The sequence below is a fragment of the Chionomys nivalis genome, chromosome 14, assembly GCF_950005125.1.
Source record: "Chionomys nivalis chromosome 14, mChiNiv1.1, whole genome shotgun sequence".
NCBI lineage: Eukaryota > Metazoa > Chordata > Mammalia > Rodentia > Cricetidae > Chionomys > Chionomys nivalis.
Window position 1 is genome coordinate 61,154,621 of NC_080099.1, and position 22,721 is coordinate 61,177,341.

Below are 22,721 nucleotides of genomic sequence, written 5' to 3' on the forward strand. Positions count from 1 at the left end.
CTGCCTTCCATATTTCCACCAAAGTATGTTTTTAAGAAGATGGCTGGCATAACAGCATCAACAACAACAGTCTTACTCTTTGCCATTATTCTTATTATTTCCTGTGTATTGAAGATTTGTTGGTTTTGAAACACTACCATGGGTTTACACCTTTCTACCCAACTGTCATGAGAAGAAACAAGATATCACATCAGCTCTAATGTCTGGAGATGAAGTCATCATGGACTTTAACAATTAAAGTTTATCTTTCTTGTTTTCTAAATCAAGGTACTAAATAAAAGACTGCAGGCAGAGAAAGTTCTCAGTCGTTCCAAGAGAAGATGGGCTCCTATCCCCTGTTCCATGATGGAGAATTCCTTGGGTCCCTTCCCGCTTTTCCTTCAACAGGTATAGTTTACTTTGGCTGCTAAGATTTGTCATTTCCATTTAAAAAAAATAATTAATGGCTATTTAAAAATAATTGTGTGAGGGCTGGGAATGTATCCCAGAATGCTTACCTGTTATGCTCAAGACCTTGGTTGAATCCTTACTAATTAAAAAAGATGTAAAATAGTTGCATGTGACCATCTTAATGGAAAGTTTAAGTATCATGTTTCAAGATATATGTGTAAGTAATTCTTAACAGTCGGTCATGTACACAGTTTTCAGCTTTAGTCATGCAAAAGCAATCTATAAGAACTGTAAAGCTCATCACCAAGCACTCTAAAACATGTTTCTTTAATTTTTTACCAGTCAATAGGGTATCACAGAGGTGGGGCACAGTCTATAAAATCCAAAAATGTATGCCTCAATAAAGATTAAAATTGAGTTAGGATAAAGGCACGTGTGTGCACACGTGTGCCCACATGCACACACATGTGCACTCTCACACACACAGACAAATACATATACACACACACACACACACACACACACACACACACATATATATATATATACAGTTTAGATTTATAAACGAGGAAAAATGTGATGTTTGTCTTTGGAGTTTGTCTTATCCACTTAGACATTGAGCTGACCTTACCTTCAGTTCTCCCATCTCTACTCTTCCTGTGCTGGAATGACAGGCATAGGCCACCATACCTGGTGAAACCAGTTTTAAAAATGCTTTGCCAAATACAGTTTAATCTCAGGACTTAACTAGAGTGGCCACAGATAATCATTCAAGCTCGTATTGCTGCATTTTCTAATGCAGAGAAATCTCAAGTGTTTGGTTCATGTGTTCAGCTCTCACAATAGTCCTTGATTTAAAAGATAAGATTCTTCTAGAGGATTTTGCAAGTGTCTTGTTTTCTGAAAAATTTCAGTCATAATTCCTTATTCTATTACTGCATTTTCCTAATATTGAATAAGACAGGGGACTATTGTTATTCTAGTAACTGGCAGTGTGATAGAATAAAATTACCGTTGAAAATTCTGATGAAATAAAGATATGTCTCATGCTTATAATTTCTACTCCCTAGATCCAATCTGATACAGCTCAAAACTACACCATATACTATTCCATCAGAGGCCCAGGAGTTGATAGAGAACCTCTAAACTTATTTTATGTGGAAAGAGATACGGGAAACCTGTATTGCACTGGTCCCGTGGATCGTGAGCAGTATGAGTCCTTTGAGGTAAGGTCTAAGAATCAAGTGTTGTATTAGCAGTTGTCGTAGTTTGGGTTTCTACCGCTGTGATGAAACACTGTGGCCAAACAAGCTGGGGAGGGGAAGGGTTTATTCGGTTTCTGTTTCCACATGATAGTCCATCATGGAAGGAGGTCAGGACAGGAGCTCAAACAGGACAAGAACCTGGAGGCAGGAGATGATGCAGAGACCATGGAGGGTGCTGCTTACTGGCTTGCTCATCTTGGCTTGCTCATCTTGGCTTGCTCAGCTTGCTTTCTTATAGAACCCAGGACACTATCCCACCAAGATGGGCCCACCTACAGTGGGCTGGGTCCTCCACCATCAATCATTATTTAAGAACATGCTTGAAGGCTTGCCCACAACCCGATCTTCTGGAGGCACTTTCTCAAACTGGGTTTCCCTCCTTTTAGAGGACTCTAGCCTGTGTCAAGTTGACATAAACCCAGCCAGCACAGCAGTTATTACCCTTGGCCACTGTGTCTTTTACTTTTAATTTATCTACTTTTCTTTTATACCCTGAGGTTTTCTGGGTGTTCTGGCTACAGTCGATGACAGAATTGACTTGAAACGAACAAATTCATTGGAATAAATAAAATTCAGTTCTGTTAGGTTATTCCTGGTTTTATGATTTTTTTTCCCTGTTTTTCCTGTTTTCCAATGTCCAATGTTGACTCGTTTGTCTGTTAGAGAAGCTCTTTGGGGAGGGGGGATGATGCAGGAGCTGAGGAATCTCAGCAGCTGGCTTAACCTTAGTGCTTTGCAGTGGGAGAGGTGATTACAGGGAGACAAGGAGGGCTGGGCAGCTCCTAATAAAGCTCAGTCAGTCTTTCAGACGTTTCATGGATTTCCTCTGCGGGGTCCTCTTTCCCTCTGGGCCTGTTGGCCACCAGGTCCAGAGGGAAAAGAGGCAGAGGGACAACAAACCTTTGCATGTGGCCCATGAGCATGAAGGGAGATAGCCCTCTGGGAGACAGATTTTGGTGAATCAGCTCAACTGTGTTCCAGAGTATAAGGAATGTATAAGACTGGGGAAGCTGGAGACAAGCCCTAATTTGCACTAAGTGGCACGCTCCTATAGTAAGACTTGGTATGTGGCAATAGGGTCCAATAGCTAGCAGAGCTCTTTAACAGAAGCCTTGAGCAGGAATCTGTGTCAGGGGTCAGAATAAAGATGAGCTATCAGCTAGTTTAGAGATAAGCAGCCGGGTTAGAGACAGCTTTTAGAAAAAGTCAGTCCTCCAGGCCCAGGCACATTCCAGATAAGGGCAGGTAGAGAGCAGGAAGCCTTGCTGGGGAGGGAGGGAGTTTCCATATTGCTGAGCTTAGAGGAAGTCTGTGGCAGACTGCGACCTCTAACCAGCCAGCAATGTATTCCAACAGGAATCTGTGTTTTCCTCTAAAAACCTGACCTCATGCTGGCTTGATTTCCAAGCAGGACCTGCTCATCTTACTTATCTGATTTTTCATTATTTTATACAATTTTGGATGAGTCATTCTTTATTCACGAGGAAAGCAAACTAACTATATAGACACACAAACTATGAGTTTTGTGTTTAAGTTGGGGATTGCTACTGTGTGGCTTTCTAAGTACACATAATGTTCTGCTGTGTCTACGATAGTTGTTATATCATGGTCAGATCTGGAATATACATTATAAAATTATAAAGAATAGATTGTATGGGAGGGTGGTACCCCGTGTCCATCCAGGACATACCCAGACCCCATATTCTCAGCACAAAAGAGATTTATTACTCCTGAGAGCCAAGCATGGGAGGCGGTGGCGGACTCTGGATTGGACAGAGGCAGATAGCCAAGCAGCAGCAGCAAACAGCAAGCAGGTGGTTTTTGCAAGAGTGGGTGTTAATAAGAAGGGAGAGTCTGTGCTAGGGTGATTGGTAAATCCTGATTGGACAGGTTAGCCAGATAATAAATTCTGACTGTTCTGTCTCAGGAATGAGTCAGTGATCAAATAAGGAAATGGACTTTGACGGCTAGCTTTAAGAATGTAGCCTAATAGTTTTTAGCAAAGAAGAGAGAAAGTAGGAAGACAGCAAGACATGTTGGCACTGTGTTTGCCATGTTTGGACCTGTGTTTGCCATGCTCAAGCCTGCTAGTACCCTTCATACAGTATCTGTAGCCACATTTTGTGCTCTTCCTAATTCCTGCTTTTCAAATAAAAACATTTGGGGAAAATGTTATTTGTATATATAACCATGGTTGGTACCTAAAATGCTAACAGAAATTAAAATAATATCTCAGTTAGTTGTGTCCAAAATTTGTACTGTAAATTAAGAAATATCTAAAAGTTGTACTTAAAGTCTATGTGTCTAAAATTGTCAGACAGAAAAAGAAATCAATATTTTTGGTAAATTATAACAAATATTATGCTTATGGATGACGTACAGCAGTGGTGAGGAATGAAAACTAAGCACACTAGTAGAGTAGATCAATATAAACATATTCTACCAATACAGAAAATCCGGGTCTCTTCCCACCTCACCGTCATGGCTGCATCCTGAAGAAATAACAGTGGAAGGCAAGTGCTCCAAGCCTCAGTAGTCTCCAGATGAAAGCATCATTTGAGGCGTTGTTGAGGGTGTAGCTCACTGGGGAAAGCATGCTTGACCTGTGTGAGGCCCTGAAATCCATCCCCAGCTCCACCCAAAACAAAACATGGTTATTTTCTGTAGACGATTCACAAATGATTTTCTTTGGGTTATAGCTCACAAAAAAATGACGTGGAGACTTATTATTAATTATGAAAGCTTGATCTTAGTTTAAGCTTGTTTCTAACTAACTTATAACTTAATCCATTTCTATCAGTCTACATGCTGCCATGTGACTCATGGCTTTTGCCTCTCCTCCTGCATGTTCTGTTTCCTCTGTGTCAGGTTGGTGGCTCCCTTTGCTTCTTAGACTTCTCTGTCCCCCGAAGCCCTACATAACCTCTTCCTGTCTCGCTATTGACTGTTCCACTCTTTATTAAACCAATCAGAAGGCACCTTGGCAAAGACACATCTTCATAATGAACCAAAAGATTATTCCACAACAACTTCACTTTTTCCCAATTTTACTCTGTTCACAGCTGACAGCGTTTGCAACAACTCCAGATGGGTATACGCCTGAGTACCCGCTGACCCTCATCATTAAGATAGAGGACGAGAATGACAACCACCCGATTTTCACAAAGACAACATACAGTTTCACAGTTCTGGAAAACAGTGCAGTTGGTGAGTTGCTACACCAAGGATCCAGGGCAGCTTGGATGGACTTTGGTTTATAAACTGAGAGTCTCTGTGGCCACAGGAAAGACCTCCACACTGGTGGCAAGAAGATGGGTCCTGGGAGAAGGTTTTTTCTCCTTCACTAATTTCCTCATTTGAAAAGCTTCAATTTCTTAGTTTCTCATCCAGTAAATGGGTTGTCTGTAGACTAGATTATCAAACCGACTACATGTATCCCGTTGCCTCAAGAAATAAATGACTTTTCATTTCTATGAGAGGGCAATGAAATGTTTCTAAGAGGAGTTTCTAAGGAGTCTATAAATGACATCCTGCAGCACCTGGACACCCGTCTACTGAACTCCTAATGACTAAATAGGATTCTGGCCATGATCAAGAGTCACTGAAAACAACACACAGAATTTCCCACTCTTGTTATCCTCAGGCCTGCATTGGTGAGATGTCAAGCTGAAGTTTTGGGGACTAGAAAGACTTGACTGATCTGATTTTTAGAGAGAACTGCCTAATTCAAGTGAAAGCCTGCAAATGGAAAAAGAGATTAAGAATAATTAGTAGAAATTCAGAATTCACAGAGGGACAGTGTAGTCATTTATAGGAGCCCACACCAAAATACAGTGAAAATAAGTAATGGGATCATCATTTCCAAAAATAGAACGTGAACGTATTTACAAGGAAGTGTTATTGTATGTAGATAGCAATTAACTTCTAAAAGCGGTGATCCTGGCCTGTAATAAGGTGCTTCAGAGGGGTTCTGAGCTAGGCAGAAAAGAGCGAAATAAGAGACACAGAGCACTCAAGGATTTGGAAAGTCAATGGCAGCTTTTCCTCCGCAGGCTCTGTCGTGGGAGAGGTCTGTGCAACTGACAGCGACGAGCCTGATACGATGCACACAAGGCTGAAGTACTCCATCCTGGAGCAGTCTCCGTCACCACCCACTTTGTTTACCATGCATCCCACTACGGGTGTGATCACGACCACATCGTCTCAGCTGGACAGAGAGGTAACAAATGCCAGTTGGAACAGCTGGATTAGAACAGCTGCATTAGTGTGGCTCTTCCGAGCGCACTGTCTCAGTTGGGCAGGGTGGTGACAGGTGTTAGCGGGTAAATCTAGTGATTTAAGAACACACATATGTTATCTCTAGTCAGAACTATCTCAAGGTGGAAATACCTCAAAACATGAACTTTTTTGAGCAATGATTTGATGTCACAGATAGACAATTCAACAACCAACCTCTCATGGACAGATTGCAGCTAAAACATAGGCATGCTATGTTTTATATGGCGTAAAATTCCCTTTGAGCTTTGCGTGACAGGAATGATTAGAAAACACAACAATTTCATGTTTATTTGTGGGTCTGACACCGAGATATCCTATGATGTGGATTCAAGTGTTCTAAAATCTATAAACATCTGAAACACTTCTGGTCCCCAGACCCTTTAGATGCGGGATGCTTATGCCTCTCTATCTCAGAACATTACCTGTCTGTGTGCTTCTGAAGTATGATCAGTTCCCAACTTTAGGAAATGTATTGTTTTTATTATGCAGAAGAAGGTCATTAAGTGGTTACTTAATGACATGCTAATTTAGAACACTGAGCTTATTCTCTCCTGACTTTTATCTTTGATGAAATCAAATTTTTCATAACAGTATATTTGTAGTATTAAACGGGGAAGTTTCAAAAAAAGAGCAGACCTTCTCAAGATGGACAGAAATGTGTTGTCTACGGAGAAAGAATTTATTTTAACACGGTCTCTTCAGCACTCTTCTTTATGTCCTTCGCCGTTGCATAGGTGAAACTATCTCCACACGTGTAGCCTCTGGCTCCCATCTCAACTAACTGCTCAGATTCTAACTGTCTGGACATCTGAAATCCATCTTAGATGCAGTATATATAAGATGTGACTTGATAGCAAACTCTCTTTCCCATATTTTCTTGGTAAAATGGCTTTAGTAAGTTCCCCTATTGATGATTTTTCTAGTATCACCATGGAGTCATGCTCCCAGACTGTGTTAGATGTCGTCCTTACGTTCTGGTTTAGACTGTCCTAAGCATGTTAACATTCTCTATGAGAATATTTTGCATGTATGCTCTGTACTTGTGACTACCCTAAGTCAATTACTTAGTGCCTAGAGAGCTATTGCATCCCCCAGCAAGTACTCGTCACCTAGATCCTCACAGCATTTTCGTGTGCTTATTTATCATCTGTGATCTTTAATCTTGTAGAAGTACGTGACTATTGGGTGTTACTTTGAATCTCAAAATTTCCAACAGGGGCTGGAGAGCTGGCTCATCAGTTAGATCTTTCTGCACTTTCTGCTGGGACCTGGGTTCAGTTCCCAGCACCACACTGGGTAGCTCATAATTGCTTGTAACCTTAGTTCCAGGGCATCTGACACCTTCTTCTGACGGCATGACGTCTGTGACATGTGCTGTACATACATGCACTCAGGCACATGCATAAAACTAAAATAAATAAAATAAAAATCTTTAAAAAATGACCCTTTCTATTTAGATATATATTTTCTGCCTTAGTGCAAATTTCCAGATCTTGACAAATGATTAAACAATATCAAGCTATCATGTGTACACTTCCCTTCATACCTTAACGGTTGAAACAGTTTATTCAAAGTTATCTTTGCCAACAAATGGTTGTTTTTATTGAAGTGATTTAACAAAATGTTTTCTAAATATTCTCTGGATAGCTGCAGGTTCCTTTCGTGAGTAAATACTGCCCTTTGCAGTAGAAACAGCAAGCAACCAAACAGCAGTAAAAAAAAAAAAATCATAATGGCTTGTTAAACTTCCAAACCAAACCTTTAAGTAAACACTTACAGGGTTGAGGAGAAGGCTGGGCAATTAAGAGTACATTCTCGGGTGTGTCGTGCTGGAGACCTTAGCTCATATCAACTGTACCACCAGCCCCAAGGGATTAATACTCTCTTTAGAAATCTCTGGTCACCCCTCTCCCCAAACACACACATACACATGGTGACATATAATGAAAACAAACCTCAGAAAGTAAATGAATGTTCATGGCAGAAACGGCTATAAACATTGAACATACAACGGAGTTTACTGGATAATACTTGCCTGTAATTTGTTGATCTCAGTTTTCTAGTTTTCACTTGTTCAGCCTTCTTAAATGTTGCAGTTTCTCTTTCATCTGCAGAAAACACCAATCAGCCTTTTAGGATAGTAAAAGCCTATTTTTTTTTTTTTTTTTTTTTTTTGCTTTCTCATCAACTGACTCTTTCTGATAAATCTCAATGTACCTTGATGCAAAGGAAACATGCTCGCCTCCTGGCAGACAGCAGCATTAGGTTTGTTAGGACAGTCAGGGGAAGTGAGCTGCAGACATAAGAAGAGGTTGTGTTGGAGGGGACTTTTGAGAGGTGCATGTGAGTAGCGTAGCTAATGGGTAAAGACAGGGAAGATCAACAGGGACTGAAGCCATGGCATAAAGGTGGCTGGAGAGGAGAAGAGCACTATTTTAATTATTATTCCGTTGAATGTAAAAATGTACTTTGGAGGGACTTAGAACATCTTTTGCATTGCTATGGAATATTGAATGCACTCATGACACTTATTTCCCTTTTGAAAGTTGGTAAAGCTAACTAATTATATGTTCCTTGAATTGATAGCACTTTCCATTTCAGAAGTGACTAGTTTTCATGTATTGATTTCATAGTAGTAGAGCAAGGCACCTTCTCTAGCGTGTAAATGCTGTTAACCATCATAGTGTTCCCCTAAAGAAGAGCATCAGAGTCAAGGTTCTACTTATAAAGATGCTGTGTTTGCCTAACAGTTACACTTTCTTTGTTTTCAGTTAATTGACAAATACCAGTTGAAAATAAAAGTGCAGGACATGGATGGCCAGTATTTTGGCTTGCAGGCAACAGCCACCTGCATCATCACTGTCGGAGATGTGAACGACAACCCGCCAACCTTCACTCGCACTGTGGTGAGTGTGTGCTGTTTGTTAGAGAGAAATGCATGGCTGTCAGCTTTAAAGTGTGCACACTCTTTGTGTCCCATTGTTTGGCAGGAAATGCTCACAATGACGTGAAAGTAGCTTGGGGTTAGTTTTAAACATGAGAACATGGTGCTTTGGGATTTGTAAGAATGAGCTTATTTCCCGTGGTGATCTTGTTTTGTGGTGATTAATTGATGAAGCTTTTCTCTTTTCTTTTCTTGTCTTTTAGTATGAGACATCAGTGGAAGAAAATACAATTGATGTGGAAATCTTACGACTTCCTATCCAGGATAAAGATTTAGTTAACTCTCCTAACTGGAGAGCTAATTACAACATCTTAAAGGGCAATGAAAATGGAAACTTCAAAATTGTAACAGATCCCAAAACCAATGAAGGCATTCTGTGTGTGGTTAAGGTAAGGATTAATTAGTAAATTAGATATTTGTGATTTATAATAGAGAATCACAGGCAAAGATTTAATGGGCAGAAAGATATTCTGGTTAATGGAAATATGAAATACATAATATAGCTAATTATACTATTTTATTCATATAGATTAAACAGAGTGAGCACGTTCACTGTGAGTAGGTGTTAGTTCACTTCCTATAGCTGTGATAAATATCTAGAACAAAAGTCAGCCGGGGAGGGAAGTTGCTGTTTCTCACGCCTGCATGTCCATGTCTTTTATAGCCTGTCACCAAAGGAAGTCAGGGCAGGAGCTCAAGGCAGGACTCTGGAGGCAGGAGCTGGAGCAAAGACCACGGAGGGACATTGCTTATTGATTTCCTCTTTTTGTCTGCCTAGTTTGTCTTCTTAGATACTTCAAGAACACCTTCTCAGGTGGTACCACCCATAGTGCACTGGGCCCTCCCACATCAATCGTTAATCAAGAAAATGCCTCATTGGCTTTCCTACAGGCCAGACTGATGGAAGCATTTTCTCAGTTGAGGTTTTTTCTTCCCAGATAACTCTAGCTTGTAGGAAGTTGGAGAAACTAACCAACATAGCCTTGACAAAGACTTGATTTTAAAATGTGTTTATTTGTGTTTTATTCATGTGGCGTAGTATGCATTTTCTAACATATATTTTAACACTTTAAAACTTAGCGTAGCATTAGCAGTAATGGACAGAGCCAGTCTTTTACAGACTATTCTTTCTGTTTCCAGGGCAAGGAGTAAGTACATATTGAGTTTCTTAAAAGAGTCATAGCTGATCAGACCCACAGGGAGACTATCACTGAGTCTATTGCTCTGTATCTTGTATATAGTACAGTCTTATCATGCAGGGTCATAGTATGCAACTCAAGCAGTCTGTGACATCCCCATTTCCAAAACATCTTTCTGATATCATTTTGAACATAAGAGTCAGACCTGGTGCGTGAAGCAACCCAAGATGTTTCGACCTTAGATGCTTATATGGCAGCATTAAGTAGAACATAATTCCATCCTGGTCTGGAGCAGTGGTTCTCGACTTGTGGGTCATAACCCCTTTGGGGATCAAACAACCCTTTCACAGTGGTTGCATATCAGATATCCTGCATATCATGTATTTATATTACAATTCATAACAGTAGTAAACTTACAGTTGTGAAGTAACATTGGAATGGTTTTATGATTGGGGTCACCACAACATGAGGAACTGTATTCAAGGGTTACAGCTTTGGGAGGGTTGAGAATCACTTGTTTAGAGTGTTTTCCTTTTGTACATGTTCTCAAGGCTGTGGATCAAAGATGATAAATCCATTTTCCTCTCAATGATACAAATTAGCTTCAGTTTCTGAGTTAGTTTCTGTTTCAAAACAACAAAGAAAGCCCTTCAAATCCCATGTCTTCCTTGACCCCACTGATGCCCCAATCCCAATGCCAGACTTTATCTCTGGGTCATTTCTGTCAACTGCTCCTATTACCTCAGCAACCAGGCAGATTAAAGGATACTTGCTCTTGACTTAGAGGAAGAGATTTCAAAAAGGAGCAAATAATGTCTCTAAGCTTTCTATACTCTTGTTCTCCACTGTTGTGGTGTTCAACTCCGTTGGAAAAGACCAAAGACTTAGACTCAATTTAGACTTAGGTTAAATGAATTTATTCTTACTGCTAGCAGGACAGCAACCTTGGAGTCAAGCAGCATGCTGTGCTGAAGGCCCAAAGGGAGGGTTTATAGGTGGATACTAAAGGTGTACATTATAATTATCTATGGAATCTACAGCTGGGCAAGAGGACTGTTTCACTGCCCTCAGTTGTTTCTCTTTCCCACCATATAGTAATGAAAGGACCACTTCATCCCAGTCCTGCAGTGAAAAGCAAGTTTACAGAAGCCAAAGGAAAGCAGTTCATTATCTTATTCTTATCCCACCTTAATATGGCAACATATCAATTTTCTTTAGCCCTCACAGGGGAGTTATGTGCGAATTATTACACAGGTCTGAGCATTCTGGGGCAAGTATCACTAAGGGCTGGGATAGAGCGGTTTATTTCTGAGCAGGCAATAGCACAGTACCACCAGGTTAGGGCTGGCTGTCACATCCCCACAATACTCATAAAAATTTTATAGGGCTGGGGCTGTAGTAGTGTGATGGTCTAGCATACCCAAGGTCTGGGTTCAAATCCTAGACCAACATAAAGTGGGCATGGCGCCACATACCTATAAATCCAGCATTTGGGAGGTGGAGGCAGGAAGATGAGAAATTATTGTAATTCTTGGCCCACAAGTGATTTCAAGGCCAATCTTGGATACAGGAGACAAAATAAAACTGAAACGAAAACAGAAAAACTTCTTTAAAATTTGACCCAGTTTTTCACTTCCAAATCTAGTGTAAAATAACTGTCCTTCTGAAGACTCTGAGACAAGCTTTCTAAAGTAACCAGTGTAAAATAACTTACAATCCACACCCGAAATTGGAACTTTGTTAAGCATCGTATCCAGATCTCTGATACCTTGTACTTTAAACTTTCAATTTTCAACTTTTTCAAGTTTCCAGGGAAAGTTAAATAATTTTTGTTTGTTGCCAGTCCCACCCAAATTCTCACTTGCTTGAAAGACCCCTCCCCCCCTCCCGCCATGTGAATGGTTCAAGCTTGTGTTTATTATTCTCATGATTGTTCCAGCCTGGTACTTACCAGTTTTTAACTCAGCAATTCCTGCGCGTAAGGAACTTCACCAGCTCTTCCAGGATTTAATCTGATTTTCAATGCATTTCCTACAGCCTCTGAACTATGAAGAACGAGAACAGGTGACCCTACAAATTGGTGTCGTTAATGAAGCCCCATACACTAGAGAGGCTACTGCAAGGTTACCCATGAGCACAGCTACAGTGACTGTCACCGTGAAAAATGTGGATGAGGGCCCCGAGTGTATCCCTCCAGTCCAAACTGTGCGGATTCGAGAAAATGTGCCAGTTGGAACCAGAAACAATGGGTATACAGCGTACGACCCTGAGACCAGAAGCAGCAGTGGCATCAGGTTTGGTTATACTCTTGTTCCTTTCACAGTTACAATACTAGAAAAGTCCATAACTTTTTTTTGTTATTGGCATTATGATTTGACTCATGATACTTCTTGCTGTGTTTCTTCACCACGGTGAATAGGTACAGGAAATTAAGTGACCCAAGAGGGTGGGTCATGGTTAATGAAGACTCAGGATCAATCTCCATTTCCCGAACCTTGGATAGAGAGGCTGAGACTGTCCGAAATGGCATTTATAATATTACAGTTCTTGCATTAGATGCAGGTAAGAAATCTGTTTATAAGACCACTGATGCATCTTTGATTGTATACTTCCTCAGTTTTAAAGTCAATGACATAGTTTTATGTTTTAATCTCATGGTGCAAAGGATCAGACCTGGGTCTTCCAGTTACTAGACAAAACACTTGGCTACCTTAACCCAAGAACACACTTCATCTTTTGAGACAGGGTCTCACTGTGTAGCCTTGACAAGCCTGAACCTCTCTGTGGAGACCATATTGGCTTTGAACTCACAGAGATGCATCTGCAACTATTTCCAAGAGCTGTGATTGAAGGTGTTTGTCATGTCCTGCCTACCAAACATAGATTTTTAAAACTAGCTCAATATATTCTCCATTTATTTATCCCCAGTATAACATACAGAGTAATTAATAAATTAAGTGTGCTGTCATTTATTAACTCTTTTCAGCTAATGGTATCTTTAGTATTAGATGCAGTTATAAGATAATGCGGCCTAAGATGAGGCCAGGCAGAGGGCTCTGCTGGTTATGGCCCTTGCTACCAAGCCTAATGACCTCAGTTTGATCTTCAGGTGAAAGGAAAAAATGGACTTCTAAACGTTGTCTTTTTGACCTCCACTGTCATTCATTAAACAAATGCAATAAAAATTAAAAGAAACATTAATTTTGTCTAAGAAACAAAGTTATAGTATATTAATGGTAGTCATCAAAACACGGGAAAGCTACTGTAGAAAAATGTATTCATTTATCTTGCAACATTCAGGAGAGTCATAAGAGGAAGAAGGTATTTAGTCTCTTAGTACATTTCTAGAAAACAGAACATTTTACAGGAAGCTAACTGCAAACTTGGGGGCTAGAATCCCAACTAAGCACATTATACAAAATTAAACCAGTCACAATTCATTGTGTGTTGTAAAATCAGAGGGTCAAAGTATGCGTTCACATATTCCACCCTTGTTTGTGTTGCTATGATGAAATGACCGGATAAAAAGCAACTTGGAGGAGAAAGGGTTTACCTCATGATTCCAGGTTATAGTTCATCATTTCAGGCAAGTGAAGGCAGGAACTTGAAGCAGATAGTAGTGTCCACAGTCAAGAGCAGAGAGAATGAGAGCACAGATGCTTAGGGCTCAGCTAGCTTTCTCCACTCCTGTATGGGCCAGGCTTTGCCACCACTGGATAGCTGGGTCTTCTGGGCTCAATTAAGGTAGTCAAGGCAACCTCCCAGACATGCCCACAGGCCACTCTGAGATTATCTACACCGTGACAAGCTGACAACTAAAACTAAGCCTACACCATAGAAGAATATAAAATATGTTATATGTTGTGCATCCTGAAAAATCACAAAAATATGAGTACATTGATTATGTATATAAGACCCATACAGTATTTAAAATGTAATTTTGCTATAAGATATCTTTGTTTGGGCATGGTACGTATTGAAAATTCCAGTACTTGGGTATTGGAGGCAACAGGATCAATTCAAGGCCAACCTCAATTACATAGTGCGTTTAAGGCTAGCCTGAGCTACCCAAGACACTGTTTCAGAAAAGGAGAGAGAAAGAAAAAGAAAAAAGAAAAAAAAAAAAAAACCCTTGAAAACCAAAAGATATAATTGAATTTTTTTACATTTGTAAAATGAAGATGCAATTAAATAAGCATAACTCATTATTCTCTAACTTGCAGAATTAAATAGTGTACATGATTTTAGAACCTGGCAGCATGGCATGCCCAGCCTGTGAGCCTCTGATGGCTCTAGAACTACAATGATTCAGCCACTGTGCCAGAGGGCCCTTGGTTAAGGTTCTGGGTGCCAGGCAAGCTTGGTTTCCATTTTCGTAGATTGACAGCTGTATGTAAGATGTGGCCACAGGCACTGGGTGGTGCAGTCTTTGTTTTTCCTTTTTCTCCATCTCTAGTGTCCAAGTCCTCCTTATTAAGTAGACAGAACAAATGGTTTCAAGACAGGAAACCTAGTTTCATGTTTTGTTTTAGACTTCATAACCTTCCGGACCTTCGATTGCTTCATCTTTGTCTTCCCAATGCTGTACCTTATATAGAATTGTCAAGAAGATTTATGTATGTATGACAGGCTAATTACAGAAGTTACACCCTCAGTCCTAAGTTCCGTTTACTTAGATGACCTGCTCTTCATGAGGTAACACCCGTAGCGATCATTTCTACATTTGCAAATATCCCTCCACCCTTCAAACATGTTTTTGAACCATTTTCTGTTAAAATCTTCCAAATACATCTCATCTACTATTCAAAACTTCCCTGTTTTAAACCCTTAAGCATTCTCTTCATGTATGCTAAACTCCAAGTTCTCTACTCTAACTTTCAAAGGTCCTTAGCTCTTGTCCATGTCAGCTCCTACCTGCCTGCTTTCTCCATTTTCTCTCCCTCACAGGTTGGTGTGACATGCTGTCCACACCCTGAATTTGAAGTGTACTGTGTACCCTACTGTACTCTCTTTTTGTCTCTTCAACATCAAATAAAACTTCTCTGTCTAGAATTTTCCATGCCTAATGTAATGACATACTGAGTGGATGAAGTTTTTCCTTTGGTGTTCCCTGTGTCACTGCTCATGTCTGCATTTATTGTGGTAACTTATGCACTATAATTGATTAATATAGATATTAATTTTCAGTGTGTGATTTTCCAGCAAAAAATAAAGGCACTAAAAATGTGTTCTTATTGCTCTGTGTCTAGCTGGGAGAAGCTGTACTGGAACTCTGGGAATTGTTCTTGAAGATGTGAATGACAATGGCCCCTTCATCCCCAAGCAGACGGTGGTAATTTGTAAGGCCACCATGTCCTCCGCTGAAATTGTTGCAGTTGATCCTGATGAGCCAGTGAACGGCCCACCATTTGATTTTAGTTTGGAGAGTACCGATTCAGAAGTACGGAGGATGTGGAGATTGACAAGGATTAACGGTGTGTGATTTCAAACATTGCCTTTCCTTTCTACAGCAGGCTGCTGCTCTCCTCTCCTCCCCACCCCTCTGGAAATAAGAGAAAGTTTATATGAGAACCACTCAGGAAAAAGATGTGAATTTTGCTGTAATAGGCCCTGAGCCTCTCCAGTGTTGCTGTTGATATCAGGATTCTCTTAGGTTGTCTGGAGATCGACATCCAAGACCCACCTGCATGAGTGTTTTGTAACTGCTGTCAAGCAGCTGGGAAGTGAGTCCCTCCTTGCAGGGGTGTCTGTCCCTGACAATGTCCACCACTTCTATGCTTCTGTCTGTCGCTGTGTTGACATCTCATTGTTTTGTGTCTAGTTCTTCTTGGGAATCTTTCTCGCTTTGGTTTGCAGTTGATGATAGCCCAGAAGGGTCCTGTGGTACAAAAATGGCTGAAGTTAAAGTGGCTTTTCCCCACTGCTTCATTGCGTCACACCTGCACCAGAACTTAATTCTTGCCTGCTATCCACACTGCCATGGACTGTGATGTCATGGCCTCATAGCTTTCCTAACTCAAAGACCTCAGTCACTTTTTGGGTGATTTGAAACTTGAAAATACCAAAATATTTTCAACCTCAGCTCTCAATGGCCATGCCTCAGTTTCCTGTTATGACAAATTAAAAGGTTAAAAAAAAAAGTTCAATGCAAGCAGAGCCTTGGATGGGGAAAGAAGAGCAAGGGTGTAGCCAAGCAAGTCAAGACAACCTGTTTTGAACCCTAATAATCTACAGACTGATAAGATATACATGTTAAAACAATATTTTCCTGGGTGTCTTGGGGAAGAGGAGAGAGATTTTTATTTATTCTTTCTTAAGAAAAAAGATAACTTTATTCTTGAATTTTATCCTTCCTATTTGTTTGAAGTCAGAGTGCTTTAGTTTAAATGACATTAGAGAAAATGTAGGCTTTTTAGACGTTTCTCCTCAACCAAGCAATGTTCTAGTCAGAAGCCTTGTGCCATCTTGTCTCTGTGGCACAGGAAATGAACCCATGCGGGGCACGTAGTCTCCTACTGAGCTGTAACCCAGCTCCAGAACTTTGTTATTTTATAAATACCAGTCCTTGATAACATATGAAAACTTGGGCGGTGCCAGAACAAGAAGAATGTATCCAGCAGAGAGGTCTTGGCGTTCCATGGCTTCATGTCAAGTGCCAGATCCACCAACTGTTACATAAATCTGACCATGGTTTTTACTCTCTGGGAGAATCAGTTCATTCTTGTGTAAAATTGGATTATGTCTAGAAGTCAACAAGACAATGAAAGAAGTAGACATGACTCACTCCTAGTTCTGTGTGTTGGCTCATGATTATGTCTTAGACAATACACTGAATAGATAACTGTGGTTTCTATTAAAATCCCAGTTCTGTGGTTTCTTATCCTAGGTAGCCTAATTCCCATTGGAAACTTCAAACACTATACCAAAAGTGAGCAGGCCACATCAGGGAATTAAGTAATGGAGTGATTGTCCTGTTGCTTTTGTTAATCTGCAGTGAGAATCGTTTTACATATTTTGCACTGAGCCTGGGATCTGGATTTTTGATCTGAATATTTCCTACTTTTAATCTAAAAAAAAAAAAAATCCATCTAAACAAAACCGCAACAAAAACATCCACTTGGTCCCAGTGACCCATAATATAGTGTGCTTGTGTTCCTGTAGTGTGCGCATGACCTGCCCATGGAGTACATTTCTTCCGAGCTGTCAGAACAAGTTCTTGCTGATAAACCACAAGTATTCATGTCCACATTGCAGAATTTATGAAAACAAATGAGAGATAGCAAATTTTCAGCTCTCCAACTCCCCGATGAATGAAAATCTAATATGACAGGTTTAATTGAATATGTTATAGATAGGACAGAAACTAACCTCTTACGACATCTATTAGTTATGATAGGAAGAATTTGTTTATGAATGGATAAAATACTTTATTGCAAGAGCCAAGCACTGCCATAGACAGTGTACTAGTTTCTTTCCTCAGTGCTGAGACAAAATAGCAGGCGGCAGAAGCGTGACGCAGCTGTTCACATTCTATCCACGGTCAGGAAGCAGCGAGCGAGGAAAGCTCATGTTCCACTCTTTTCTTTTCTCTCTCTCTCTTGTCCAGGACCCCAGCCCACAGGATAGTACCACCTGCATTCATCACTTCAACCTCTCTGGAAATGCCCTCAGAGGCATCACCTAGGGGACTTTAAAATCCTATCAGTGCATGCTAACCATTGCAGGCAGCATTAGAATAACCACAGTGTGTTTGCAGTGGCTGTGGGTCAGAGGCAGTCAATCCAGCCACAGCCAGGATCACAGCATTTATGATAACCCACGAGTGTCCATTTTCAGGGAAATGGGTGTCTGTTTGATAACTGAATGTTTTTTGCTGAGGAGATGTTGGTGGCTTTTGTATCACCTGGTTTTATTGTTTATGCAGATACAGCGGCTCGTCTGTCCTATCAGAATGACCCTTCATTCGGATCCTACGTAGTTCCTATTCGAGTCACGGACAGACTCGGTCTGTCCTCAGTCACTTCACTGAATGTCCTCGTTTGTGACTGCATCACTGAAAGTGACTGCACAGCCCGCTCAGGAGAAAGGACCGGCTATGCCGATGTGAGACTCGGACCATGGGCTATTCTTGCTATACTGTTGGGCATAGCCTTGCTGTTCTGTAAGTCCTTTCTTGAATCTATTCCGGAACCTTTAAAGCAATGCTAAAACATATCCTTAGAATGAATGATGATTTGGACAGAGATATATTTCTATATGTTTAACATATGTAACACAATATATTTAACATATTTATTGAAAAATTTTGCATATATCTCTTTTATTTTAGTGGGAATGTGCCCTATGTGGAGGTCAGAGAACAATTTCCAGGAGTGTGTTCTCTCCTTCCACCTGTGGAATTCTGGGAGGGAACATAGGTCATCTGTCTTGGTGGCATGCACTTTTTCCTAGCGAGCCACCTCACTAGCTCATATATTTAATGCGTACATGTAAATGTACTTATGTGTATACTCAGCAGAATATACAGCTCACTGGAGAAACATATCATGTGGTATATGTTTGTAGCATTTCTGTTAAGGACACACATGCTTTGACACATGCAATCGTATGTTCTTGAAGGTGTTTTACACCTTTTGATTTGTGGTTTATTCATATCGGATGCTGTAAACACAGTTTTCCATTATGGATGAGAGACTTAAGGGAGCTCCTTACCGTCTTCCTTTCTCCAGGTATCCTGTTTACGTTAGTCTGTAGTGTCTCCCAGGCAACGAAGCAGCAGAAAGTTATTCCTGATGATTTAGCGCAGCAGAACCTAATTGTATCCAACACCGAAGCTCCTGGAGATGACAAAGTTGTAAGTCACTCATCTGTCCCTTTAAACCAAGTACAGAGGACGATTTAGTCTATACTATGTGTTCATTCTAAAACCAGTTTGGTTTGGTTGTTTGTTTGGTTGTTTTTTTTCTCAACAAACTTCTTTTGGTGTCTGGGGACTTAGCAGCAAATGCCATGCATCCCAGGGAATCAATAAAACACATATGGTTCCCATGGATGTGCGGTATTTCAATTTGACCATCAATGCTGCTTAATATGAAAAATCCTGTAGTATGCATTTTTCCCATTTCATGTGTCTCATGGGTTCAACACTAGGCCTGTATTTCTTACAAATCTATCTAAACTGATGTTTATGCTTTAAAATATCACATTTAATTATGAACAGTTCACCTGTATAATTGTTTTTTTTTTTTTAAACCTGGCTCCAGCAATAAACTCTCTACAGACTTTGATCATGGTGGGAAAAGGTTTATTGGATTCTTCCTGACTATAACGTGTGTTAGAAATGAGCCCGAGGCGGGCAGTCCAAAGCAGCAGCCAAACAAAAGACTGATGAGTGGTTCTGATTTTCTATTCTAATATGTGAAGAAAGAACAAGTAAATATCTCCCAAAAAGCACAGCTGATGACCTCAGACAAACAAACTACAAAAACCTAACCATATCTGAGAAAAAGACCGAGGGGAAAAATTTAAATTATATTTCAGGATGTAAACACACAACCTGGAAGAGGAGTGTTGGCATTTTTGGTATTTTTTTCTGCCTAGTTCATTGCTTGATTTATGTAGATCTGAAGAGATTTCGTGTTTATTGCAAATTTTCTTTGTATTTGAGTTGGAAGGAACTGAGTTCGTATAGACCAAGAAAGCTTGTCGTTATTTCTGTCCCTTCTCTTGAATGGGATGGGTTTAGCTGAGACAGAAGACCCTGTGACACAGGAATGCTGCTTTCAAAGCATTGGAAAGCTGTAACGGGACCTGCCCAGCATGCTAAGGAGTGTTTAAAGGCGGAACCTACATCAAGCTTTGGGATTTGTGCCTGCAGTTTCTTTCTTGTGTTAGACATGGCATCTAGTACAGGGCGCATGCTAGAGGTACTCACGGTTGAAAAGACAGATAGCTGATCCAGTCCGTGTGTTTGGAAAGATTGCCTTGTAATGCCGACCTAAGCCAGGGCATTGTCTGCACCTGCCTACTTCTACTGTGTTTGCTCCTCTGTATATTTAACTGATGCGCACCATTATCTTTTCAGTATTCCACAAACAGCTTCACAACTCAAACGGTTGGAGCTTCTGGGCAGGCAGCTTTGGGAATGACGGGAGCAGGAGCCAAAAGTGGAGGGCAAGAGACCATTGAGATGGTGAAAGGAGGACACCAGACCTTAGACTCCTGCCGCGTGGCCGGCCATCACCACACCCTGGATCCCTGCAGAGGAGGACACGTGGAGGTGGACAACTACAGATACACTTACTCTGAGTGGCACAATTTCACGCAGCCCCGACTTGGTGAAGTGAGTTTCTGAGCTGCTCCCCAAACTTTTGTTGCTATAATTTAAATTTTACAAAAGGTTCCAACTTAGTGTTTGTGTAGACAGCTACTTTTAGTTAACGACGAATATACTGATTGAAAGGTTACTATTTTTAATTAATTTGGGCTTAATTATGTTCATATTAATGTGGTCACTTTCCTTTATATTCTATTGATTTTATTACTCTTTTTGTTGCTCCTTTTTGTTCTTTGGAGACATGGTTTCTCTGTGTTGCCCTGGTTGACCTGGAACTTGTTCTGTAGACCAGACTCGCATCAAACTTAGATCTGCCTCCCTCTGCCTCCTGAGTGCTGGGATTAAAGTTATGCACCTTCACCACCCAGTAGCTTTTATTACTATTTAAGTAAATAATTTTGTGCTATGACTTTGTGTCTGACCCAACATCTAGCGCAAGGCAATGTGTACCATCACTTTGCTGTTGAGAGAGAATGGTGCCCACATCAGTTTGGGTTCAGTTTACTGAGTGTGCTTTCACTTTTATCATTATTTAGAGAGCGGGAAGCAATGGCCACTTAAAATGAACCCTTGGTTACTTACTGCCATTCAAGACTTTTAGAGGCATGCTAAGACTGACTTTCTGGTGTCATTTTATGATACAGACCAATCATGTGCATTTTCTACACATAGGAAACCATTAGAGGACACAGTCTGATTAAAAATTAAGCAATGAAAGGTAAATCAAAGAAATTCTTTTTCTGTAAGTACATTTTGGTGCTTAAAATAATAAAAATAAAATGTGTTGTGTTTTCTCCCTGGCAGAAGGTGCAGTTGTGCCATGAGGATGACAATCAGACGCTCGCTCAAGACTACGTCCTCACGTACAGCTATGAAGGAAGAGGCTCGACCGCTGGCTCTGTAGGTTGCTGCAGTGAGCAACCGGAAGAAGATGGACTTGAGTTTTTGGACAATTTGGAGCCTAAATTTAGGACATTAGCAGAAGTATGCACAAAGAGGTGAAGAACGCCTACCAGGATAACGAAACTAATGGATTGATTACTTTTTCCTACCTGCTTTTAAATATAAACTAGGCTTTTTCAGAAAAGAAGATATTGTATTTGGGGCTCTCCCCATGGCCTGCCTTGGTCTGCAGAATCTCTAGAAATGCACATTTACAGAAAGACCTTGGACTTTAGTACATTTGAGCTTGAAAACCATTCTGCATGGGTTTAATTACTTCCTTCTTACCCCGGTGTCATCTATAGGAAAATCTTCAAGGAAATTTGCATTATTGTTTACATTGGGCATAATGACATCAACCAACTTATTCTGCAATAAAATTCAATGGATCTGAATCTATTTATGGACTACTTGACCTATACCCCAATTGGAGACTGTAGAAACCGTTATTTCCAGCTAATGGGTTAATTGATTTTTCATATGGTGCTTGGGAACTGTTGTTTTCCCAAACATTCTAAACTGTATATACTGTGTCTTACATTTGTTGTATTCTCGTAGCATGGCTTGACTTCCTAGTACGAAGGTGGACTGCCAGAGTGTGTTTATTGTTCCATTCCAGTGGGGTTTGCTTTTAGGTTCTATTCTGGGTGAAATCCTGCACTGAATCTACATCTCCTTTGTATTGACTTTGTTAGTTAAATTTAGATTTCAAAATTTCTTTAAAATATATTTTTATTACTCTTTTCAAGTTTTTTTTTTTTTCTGTGTAATACCAAATGGTCTACATTCCCATTCCCTTTCTGCTTTCTTTTTTCCCCTCTCCTGTCGATTCTGAACTTGTATTTGGATTGGGGAATCCAAAAGTTCTCAAAAGTTGTCTCTTTTTATAAAATAGTTTTTCTGTGGTATGTAGGCATGTGCTTTGTCAGTTTTCTTAAGGTCAATGTAATAGCCATTTTGCTTTGGAATTTTGGGTAATTGCTACATTTCTGTCCTTAGTGAAGAAGTTTTAATTTTTCCATTGAAACTGAGGCTCTTTCATGATCTGTTAGAAGCAACATTCTATATACCAGAAAGAACAATAATGTAGTTAGAAGTAGGATGTGGCTATCTAGTATAGAAGGGCACATTTATGATTTCTATCTTTAATTCGGGGACACTGGAAATAGGAAATAGTGATGGTCTTTGAACTAAACTTCTTGGCATAAGAATTTCAATCCATCTCTGGGATACCAACTTCATAACTTTTTAGATGCTATAGCTATTCATAATTACATGACTGTAAAGTTATTTTTAAAATAGTTTGTAATTACAGCTCTTACCAAATATAAAAATGGGCCAAATGATCTAAAACTGTCAAAAATTTATACATGAGTAAACTTCATAGCCAACCATAGATCAGAGGTCACAGCTCCTTCAGTGAGCCC

The 22,721-nt window shown here is 40.2% G+C and overlaps 1 protein-coding gene across 1 annotated transcript; it reads left to right on the forward strand.

The window, feature by feature from the left end:
• Window positions 1-318: 318 nt before the first annotated feature.
• LOC130886638 (desmocollin-2) lies at window positions 319-21,959 on the forward strand. Its single transcript, XM_057788645.1, has 13 exons — window positions 319-387; window positions 1,461-1,616; window positions 4,718-4,862; window positions 5,708-5,874; window positions 8,705-8,839; window positions 9,081-9,266; window positions 12,054-12,310; window positions 12,436-12,578; window positions 15,266-15,490; window positions 17,941-18,177; window positions 18,746-18,870; window positions 20,101-20,358; window positions 21,157-21,959. Exons 1-13 carry the CDS (start codon window positions 343-345, stop codon window positions 21,352-21,354), a joined length of 2,277 nt encoding a protein of 758 aa, XP_057644628.1. The 5' UTR covers window positions 319-342; the 3' UTR covers window positions 21,355-21,959.
• The last annotated feature ends 762 nt before the right edge of the window (window positions 21,960-22,721 follow it).

Coding starts and splice junctions, on each gene's coding strand:
- LOC130886638 (XM_057788645.1), top strand. CDS start 343: ATGATGGAGAATTCCTTGGGTCCCTTCCCGCTTTTCCTTCAACAG. Junction 4,863..5,707: donor TCTGGAAAACAGTGCAGTTG/GTGAGTTGCTAC, acceptor TTTCCTCCGCAG/GCTCTGTCGTGGGAGAGGTC. Junction 8,840..9,080: donor CAACCTTCACTCGCACTGTG/GTGAGTGTGTGC, acceptor CTTGTCTTTTAG/TATGAGACATCAGTGGAAGA.